Source organism: Vicia villosa, unplaced genomic scaffold (assembly GCF_029867415.1).
Source record: "Vicia villosa cultivar HV-30 ecotype Madison, WI unplaced genomic scaffold, Vvil1.0 ctg.003183F_1_1, whole genome shotgun sequence".
NCBI classification, from domain to species: Eukaryota; Viridiplantae; Streptophyta; class Magnoliopsida; order Fabales; family Fabaceae; genus Vicia; species Vicia villosa.
Genome location: NW_026706132.1, coordinates 250,783 through 259,564, shown reverse-complemented (window position 1 = coordinate 259,564; position 8,782 = coordinate 250,783). Strand labels below are relative to the sequence as shown.

General features: G+C 33.5%; 2 protein-coding genes across 3 annotated transcripts; one reads left to right on the top strand and one right to left on the bottom strand.

The window, feature by feature from the left end:
- The first annotated feature begins 1,545 nt into the window (after nucleotides 1-1,545).
- Nucleotides 1,546-3,708, top strand: LOC131640510 (photosystem II D1 precursor processing protein PSB27-H2, chloroplastic-like). Of its 2 annotated transcripts, none has more exons than XM_058910908.1 (4): nucleotides 1,546-1,853; nucleotides 2,284-2,383; nucleotides 2,593-2,954; nucleotides 3,137-3,708. In XM_058910908.1, the coding sequence occupies exons 2-4, from the start codon at nucleotides 2,302-2,304 to the stop codon at nucleotides 3,272-3,274; spliced, it is 582 nt and encodes a 193-aa protein (XP_058766891.1). In that variant the 5' UTR covers nucleotides 1,546-1,853; nucleotides 2,284-2,301; the 3' UTR covers nucleotides 3,275-3,708. The 2 variants fall into 2 exon arrangements, with proteins under 2 accessions (XP_058766891.1, XP_058766890.1); XM_058910907.1 differs by having other exon boundaries at nucleotides 1,548-1,853; nucleotides 2,548-2,954.
- A 322-nt stretch (nucleotides 3,709-4,030) lies between these two features.
- Nucleotides 4,031-7,599, bottom strand: LOC131640509 (imidazoleglycerol-phosphate dehydratase, chloroplastic-like). The gene is made up of 8 exons (XM_058910906.1): nucleotides 7,283-7,599; nucleotides 7,073-7,197; nucleotides 6,773-6,877; nucleotides 6,348-6,440; nucleotides 5,913-5,987; nucleotides 5,680-5,742; nucleotides 5,338-5,447; nucleotides 4,031-4,301 (listed from the first exon to the last, which is right to left on the bottom strand). Exons 1-8 carry the CDS (start codon nucleotides 7,509-7,511, stop codon nucleotides 4,274-4,276), a joined length of 828 nt encoding a protein of 275 aa, XP_058766889.1. The 5' UTR covers nucleotides 7,512-7,599; the 3' UTR covers nucleotides 4,031-4,273.
- Nucleotides 7,600-8,782: the final 1,183 nt, after the last annotated feature.

The following is an 8,782-nucleotide window of genomic DNA, read 5'->3' as shown; positions in this document are numbered from 1 at the left end:
AAAGTTGTTGCATTTCTGACTGAGGGCCCATTTTCAAGACTTTAAGATTGTGTCGTTCATTGTAAACTTGCTTGATATTTGAAACGTTATCCGGTTTTTTTCGCTTCAAATCGGCAAGTATGTTTCTCGGCGCCACTTTGACTATCGATAAATTCGAAATAACATTCTTCTCTTCGCGGGACAAACGACACGTCGTTGGATGCCCGTGTAACTTGGCATCCAAGGCATGATTATGAATTCCATAAATGACGCTTAAACGCCACAAATCATCAATCCTCCGAGTCACACGGAACTTAAACGGACACCCACACTTTCTCGATCCCGTGTCTTCGTGTTTTAATACCCGGTTTGTTGGTACATACCTCCCACCCCCCTCGCAATTCAAAACGACAAAAGCTTTCTGTCTACTATTTCCATTGTCGGACCTTAAAATAACAATGCCAAATCCAAGTTTACTACGAACCCAATCAAGCGATTGTTCACGACAAGCGAAGCTCCGATCATTTGTAAAATGTTGTCGTACATCTACTGCATCGATCATGGATTTAACTTCGTTAACCGGATCGTTATTAACGTTGACATCTTCCGGAACTACTACGTCATCGTCGACAATGTTGTCCGGATGTACCATACCTAACATATGCAAAAATTAGCAAAATTGACCAAAACTGTTTTTTTACTGCCAGGCATGATTTCAGAAGTACATTTCCGAAATTTGTTAGGTAACTTATTTCGGAAATGAACTTCCGAACCATCGTAGTTTTCATCACAGATTTCATCAATCAATGTAGTGAAATAGGGGATGTTTACCTCAAATTGTAGCTTTCTATGCTCCCTCTAACGTGATCAACGGTTTGAAACTTGATTTTGAGTCGAAAAATTGATTGATATTGATGGAAGTTTTGGAGAGGGTTTGACTTTGTTTTGGAGAAAAATGATAAAACAGTGGAGGAGGAAAAATGGTATATGAACACTATATTTCGGAAATGAACTTCCGAAATAATACCTGAATGTAAAAAACAACGTATTTTTTGAATTTTCATACATTTCGGAGATGCATCTCCGAAAACATTAAAAAATTGGTGTTTTCGGAGATGCATTTCTGAAGTCTGAAAAAATCTAAAAAAAAATTAGGCTTAATTGCAACTTTGGTCCCCCTATTTTGTTTTTTTCTCGATTTTAGTCCCTCCATTTTTAAAACTACAATTTTGGTCCCCTTATTGAATTTTCTATTGAAAAAGAGACATGAATAGGGACTAATTTTGCAGAAAAAAGCAAAATAGGGGATGAAAATTGCACAGAAAACATAAAAAGGGGACTAAAATAGTGATTTTAAAAATAGAGGGATCAAAATCAAGAAAAAGACAAAATAGGGGGACTAAAGTTGCAATTAAGCCAAAAAATTATTTCAGAGATACATCTCCGAAGCAGAGACAAATTCGGATTTTCGCTGGAGGTAAGCCTCATAGGGAGGTGGGTAAAGAAATTTTCTAAATTTATTCTAACTCATTTTTTAAATTATCTACATTTATCTTTTAAATATTTTTATTATCTATTCTTCAGTGTACATCACAGATTCTTCTTCTTCGCATACTCGTTATCCGTGAAACAGGGGAAGACCGCCACGCACAGCCACCCAAACTCCATTTTCCGACTTCCAACTGCCCGTGCATTACTCGTCCCCGTTCTTTTTAGAGCACCGCTTCTCCGTGAAAGCTCATCGTTTAGTGCGGCCTTTGCTTCAACGAAAAAGTGCAACCTTTTGCTTCCGATCCGCTCAAAATCTACTCAAGTTTCAACCTATTCTTCGAGGAGGAAGAATAAGAAGATAGACCCTGACAGGAGAGGAAAGGGTATTGTTGAAAAGTTTCGACCTTTCATTAGTTGCTTCAACGCATTTCACATAGAAATAGTTCAAACTTTCAAACTTTACAAAACTGATAAATTCTTCAAATTTTGAAAATTTCCCCCTTTTCATATTGATTTAACTATGTATCAATAAATGTGTTCCTTTTCATACAGTTATATGCTTAGTAAATGACTGAAAAATTAGGAATGATAATTGTATGACTCATAACAGTTGAAATTCTTTACTTGCAAGCTATGTAGCACCGACACCTCTGAAAAATGCTGGGTTTCTCTTCATATTGAACACAAACACCTACTCCAACACTTGTGATTACCTTTAATTTATTCATTTTTCAAATTATTACGGTCGGGGTGTTATGTTAATGAAGCACGCAAGTTTGAAAGAGATTATTTATGACTGCTTAATGTATGCAGTGAGTGTAGTAGAGGAGAATGGCAGTTACCTTTGCAGCAAGTATGTGTTCCATCACAAGTTCTAAAACGCCTCAAGAGATCAAAAGATTTGACATTGAAGGTATGTCTTAAATATTTGAAACTTTTATTTTACTTTTAAGAGATTATTTTGCAACTTTGCTGTTTTTTTATAAATGCTTATTCTATAAATTTGTGCCTTAGTGTCACATATAACTCTTAACATGATAAAGTAACAGCATTGACAGTGTTTCTGCAATTCAACAGATAAACTGCAATCCAGGTCTAATATTGCACTGCTTCCTCTTGAAGCTTTGAACCGCAGGCACCTTACAATTAGTATTGGCACTTCATTGGTTGCGATAACATGTTGTTACGGTTTATCACCGTTATTGGTATGGGCTGAAGAGAAGTCAGATCAGAAAGAGGAGAATGATAATGGTGTTATTGGGGCCGTCAAATCGTTATTTGATCCCAATGAGAAGACAAAGTCGGGAAAGGTTTTGCCAAAAGCTTACATAAAGTCAGCAAAAGAAGTGGTGAAAACACTGCGTGAGTCATTAAATGAAGTCCTTGACGATAATGCCAAGTTTAGAAGGACTGCAGATGCGGCAAAGGAGTCGATTCGGGAGTATCTTGGTAGTTGGAGTGGAAACCAGACTGTTGCTCAAGAAGTATGTACTTCTGTCTGAACTTAAGCAATGAAAATTCAATGTTTTGACTAGCATTTATGTTAGCATTTCGTTGTAGACCAGATTTTTCTATTTTGTAAACATACTCATGCTTTGGATTTGTTGTAGACAAGATTTCTCTATTTTGTAAACACATACTCATACTTTGGATTGATTCTTTGCAGGAATCATATGTTGCTTTAGTAAAAGCAGTAAGATCTTTGGCAAACTTTTACTCAAGGTCAGGACCATCAGCCGCATTGCCGGAAGAAGTGAAGTCTGAAATATTAAATTATCTGAATACTGCTGAAGATTCTTTGTAGAAAATCCTACAAAATGTATTATAGAAACTAATCAAACTTGTGTTTTTTCTATTCTTTTATCTTATGAAATATATTTACCAAGTTTTTGTTGATGATTAATGTGCTTTGTGCCAGGCTCTTACCAAGTTTTTGTTGATGATTAATGTGCTTTGTGCCAGGCTCTTACCAAGTTTTTGTTGATGATTAATGTGCTTTGTGCCAGGCTCTAGATGTATGGTGGAATAGAGTAGAATAGAGAACCAGCACTTAATCCACCTACCTCATATGTCGCCATACCTTTTCCACAAATTCATTCTACAAATTATACAAGTTCTCATATTAGCATTGCCCCAAACAAAGAACTTGGATGAACATATACAGTATTCAATTTTACTTTGAATGACATTAAATAATTACTTACAAGTTGTTAATATGATCGAGAATTGATTTACTTATATTTTCTGTCTTCAACCTCTACTTATTCAAGTCATCAACATCTATCGTGTAGCATACACATTTGCTGGTGTTTTAACATAACAAAGAAGCCTAAAGTTCCTGAACTGAACAAAGATGGTGGAGAGAAGAGCAGCATATGCGTGCTTGCAAATTACCGAGTTTTCTAATGATAACAAAGTATATTTCTAATATTATAATGTTACATAAATTATAAAAATTAAATTAGATGATTTTAAATTAACACAACCGCATTATATGCTCAACAAGATGAAAAAAATAATAATAACTCATACATTTCTTTTTTGAAAATTAAAATCAATCTTTTATTTAATTTCAAAATATTTTTATTGAAGCTGATTCTTATATCATATGGTTCAAATCCTTATGTACAAAGAAAAAAGTGACAAGTAAAGTAACTTAAACTTCTAGAATAAATGAGTACAACAATTTTGTTTACAGAGGCTATGAATACATAAAGGATCATTTGGATGGATATGCTTGACGAACTGCAGAGGTCCCCTTGCATAAGTAGCTTGATCCAATTATGGATAGCAGCTGAAGATATTAACTGCGCGAGAGAACTCCTTTTGAACTGCATATTCCAGGAAATTTACAGTTTTAATAGACAAAATATAAATGTGATTGCAAAAGCATTTACACAAACAAAATCATGATTTTTCTAACTAAAAAAATTATCAGCTAGTGTTATAGTAGTTAATATGATGATTGATATTGCTTAATTTATATTGTTAACAGAAATTCTACAGTTGAACCAGAATTGTCAAATAGCTGCTCTGCTATAGCCCTAGAGTCCGGCAAAATTTGAACAAATCATTTGTGTCTAAGATATGTTATTTAGTAGTACAAATTATAGTCAATTAACGCATAATCCTATAACAATGCTATAACACTATTGCATAGCACAAGGATTAGGTTTCAGTGACTATGGGTTATTATAACTTTGATAACTTTAGTTCAAAATTTATTTTTTTCACACCAATATAATAATCACTATTATTCATTCATCTATTATACCAAGCAAAGTTACCAAAGTCACTGCACAGTAAAGTCACCCAAGCCACTTCCATAGCACAATTGGAACAAATTGCTATTTTCTACAATCTACAATTGACAACATCGAGTTGAACATAACAATCCCCACAGAATTTTATTTAAACATGAGAGTCTTTTTTCTTGTTTTAACAAGTAAAATTGATTATTCTATCCTTAGTAAAAACAAGGAATTGAACATTCAATCCAGGTGCTGAGTGATTATCTTGTTGTAAGCAAGTGACGAGAAGAAAAATGTAAATAATGCTAATGAAGCTCTAGTAGCAAAGTAGGCATTCTCAGAATTTGGGTTGAGCCTAACTCATCCCCACAAAACCGACTTGTAAGGTGATAATTGCCCCCACTTATAAACACAACACTTAACACAACACATGCTATATCTCTAAGCAATGTGGGACTAAATCCACCCCTTCAAACCCAACATAATGAAGGTGTTGGAGGCTGCAATTAAGGCAAGCCAAATACCGCAATTAAGGCGGAAATTCCAACAGGCATGTAATCTAATTATAATCATCTTTGTATAAAATAAAATGAAAAAAGTTCGAGAGATACTAGACCTTGGTATTGTTCCACGGCGACGTGTATCATACTCTGTCGCTTGTCGAAGAGCCCTGGCAAATGCTTTGAAGGTTGCCTCAATAATATGATGGGAATTTGCTCCGGCAAACTGCAAACAGATGAATTCAAATTTTGAATAAAATATATATTTAAAAGAAAGCATAGACCCCAAAAAATGAGGCTGGAATATATAATCAATTCATAAAGAAAGTAGCAAGAACATCTATCCCTAATAAAAGATCTACAAGATTCAGTATGTTTCCTTCATGATGAAATGCATAGATATACTTACAAAAGCAATGCCTATGACAGACTTTGACCAATATTCTATGTATTAGTACCTGTCGAATGTGAAGGGTCATACCAGATGTGTTCACCAATGACTGGAAAAAATGCTCCACCAACTACAAACACGAATATTCAAAAGACTTGTCAGTAAGTGAAAAGAATGAAGGGGAGAGGTGAAAGGATCGAGTAACACGGTTACATAACAAATTTTGAAGCTCAATAGTTAAAAGCTATAGAAACAAAATGTGAAACTGCGGCATTAAGTAATTAAAAAGACATGTACTACCTGAGTGTCGTATGTCCCAACCCTCTGAGAAGGTAAGTCTAAATCATAACCTAGATGTGGTCGACCAGACAAATCCTGGACAAGGTAAGGGAGGAAAGCTTTAGTTAAAAATTCCAAATTTTCAATTCGGAAACCTTGTGTACAAGTACTGCTAGAGTAAATGAAAAAGCATTGAAACAAGGCCACAAGCTCCCTGGTGTCCCATTGATAGCTGAACTTTTTGAGTTACAAAAGTATTGATGTGGATAGTCAACATGATAATGTAAGTTTGTTAAGTCGCACATGCAAAAGCCATTACATTGTTTCAAAGTTTCTTCATCCATTTACTGTATTTCTAGGCAAGGAAAAAATATTCATATTCCCCAGCACACATTAACTTAAATCTATAACAGAAGTTAATGATTACAAAAGCTGCAAACAGTACACACTAATTACCAAAGAAACGTGAACTAATGCTTCGTCGAGTGGAGCCGAGAAGTTACCAAACCGGTTAATACCCTTCCTATCACCAAGAGCCTGCAGCAAAGCCTGGATATGAAGCAGCAGAAATCTAAGTTTTGATTCGATGATAGATCGATGCAAACATACAATAAAACAAAGCTCTACGTTAACTGAAAATTCCTGCTGTCATAAGATAAGATTATAACCATTGTTACATTTGTTAGAGTTGTCGCCAACTAGTTGGATTGCATTTTGCATAGAAAGGATAAAGTCAAATACAAGGATATAACTTGAACACCAATCTTAAAGTAATATCCTTAACCTAAGATACTGAAGCATGTTCGAAATTCCAGAAAGACTTATAATAAGTAGAGCCAAAAAAAATAGAAATAAACAGCTCACATAGCTGTTGGCAGTACCGTTCCAATAGCAAGAGCGACATCTTCATTTGTATGATGGTCATCAATATGTATGTCACCTGTAGCCTTTACATGTACGTCGAACAGTCCATGTGATGCAAGTTGCTGAAAAATCACAACCAAGTTTGTTCTCATAAATGGTCTATCAGTTCAACAATTTTAACTTTTAACTATAAAAGGAGCCAAAAATAAAATGAAAACCCTAATTATCATTTCGATCTGATTCTAACTATTCCGATTTTCGGATTGATAGATAAAAAGTAACAGAAGTATAATAGAGATTGAGTTGAAAACACTAACATCAAGCATATGATCAAGGAAGGGAATTCCAGAACTACTATCAGCAATACCAGATCCATCCAAGTTGATTTTGACTGACACATTGGTTTCCTTGGTGACCCTTTTCACCTCTCCAATTCTAGCACCTGAAAATGATCAAGAAAGCATTCAAATTTGATTGAAAAATCCAAAATTTCAAAAAACGCATAGAGTTTGATAAAAGAGAAAGACCTGGGTCAATTGGGGAAGTTGAAGTGTTGTTGCCGCCGAGCAAAGCAGAGGCGGAGATGTTTCTGGAAGTATTCAATGGCGTGAGATTGCGTTGATTGAGTGAAAAGATTGAAGCTTGGAAAGGTGAGCACGAGGTTGTCTGAAAAACGGAAACCCTAGATTTGAGAGAGGGAAATGGAAGGCATTTAGGGTGCAATTGAGATTGAGGTTGAGGTAGAGTGAGCTCCATTCAGATTGTGAATGTGAAATCAAACCACAAGCAAATGAGAGTAAATTCTAAGGAACAGGTGCAAATTATGGTAGATTTTGAGTCTATTTTTTTTTTTTTTTTTAAAATTACATGTATGAGATATTTAGGCTTTGTTTGGATTGACGGAATTGGATGGAGCGGAGCGGAATGGAATGAAATAAAATGATATTCCGTTGTTTGGATAATTTAAAAACGGATGGAGCGGAGCGGAAAGGAGTGGTATGGATTCCATTCCATTCCATCACTTACCACCATATTCCTTCCCTTCCGATTTGGGCGGAATGAACAATTTGTCTTATTCCGTCCTAAAATTTCCAAACAATGGAATGGTACATTCGTCCCGCTCCGTTCCATTCCGCTCCATCCCACTCCTCTTTGCTCCATTCCGCTCCGTTCATTTTATGAAAAGGGGTAGTGGATTCTACCCCTTAAATAAGCTTTTATTTTCTTATTTTGTTCGCTTTACATTTTTTTTAATAAATCTTTATATATATATATATATATATATATATATATATATATATATATATATATATATATTAGGTAATGAAAACAGTTTTCCATGTATTTTATATATTTTCTTTCAATAAATTTGATTAATTCAATTTCTCTCATAATTATGAGAAGAAATTTCTGACTATCTATCATTCTGCATCTTTGGGAGTTATTTTTTCTTTTTTTTTTTAAATTGTAAATAATATTTTTTGAATTATCTTTAAATATTAAAAGATCTATCTTAAAATTAACTCATTTATTATATTTTTTTATAAAAATATATATTATCTTTCTAAAAATGTATTATTGATTTTTTAATAATAATATGTTTAAAAAATTTAAAATGTACTATTATTTTTAACTAAATCATTATAATTAAATTATTCAATTTAAATGATTTTTTTACAACCTAATTTAATTTTGTCTAACATGTTACAAATTATTTGTAATGTTTTATAACATTTTTCACTAACTTATCTTTCTTTCATATTATTATATTAACTCGTTATGAAATTTATAAGTATTCTCTAATGAGAATTACTAATAATAAAAATATATATTAGTAGGAGTGATTATTAAAGTCTGTATATACATGTTTAATAATATTTTTAACATAGTGTTTTAAAATTTTGAAGGTGTCATAATTGTAACAATTTAACTCTTGATCAATTTTTAAAACAATTATGTGAGTCTTACAATGTGCAGGTTGAAACTATAATATAACTCTATTTGAAATATATGAACTGTTTAATTAA

Bases quoted from the DNA above. Each gene is read 5' to 3' on its own strand.
- LOC131640510 (XM_058910907.1), top strand. From the start codon at position 2,302: ATGGCAGTTACCTTTGCAGCAAGTATGTGTTCCATCACAAGTTCTAAA. The intron at 2,384-2,547 runs GTATGTCTTAAA...GCAATTCAACAG, and splicing joins CAAAAGATTTGACATTGAAG to ATAAACTGCAATCCAGGTCT. The intron at 2,955-3,136 runs GTATGTACTTCT...GATTCTTTGCAG, and splicing joins ACCAGACTGTTGCTCAAGAA to GAATCATATGTTGCTTTAGT.
- LOC131640509 (XM_058910906.1), bottom strand. From the start codon at position 7,511: ATGGAGCTCACTCTACCTCAACCTCAATCTCAATTGCACCCTAAATGC. The intron at 7,198-7,282 runs GTCTTTCTCTTT...GATCATTTTCAG, and splicing joins AACTTCCCCAATTGACCCAG to GTGCTAGAATTGGAGAGGTG. The intron at 5,988-6,347 runs GTAATTAGTGTG...TACCTTGTCCAG, and splicing joins CATTAGTTCACGTTTCTTTG to GATTTGTCTGGTCGACCACA.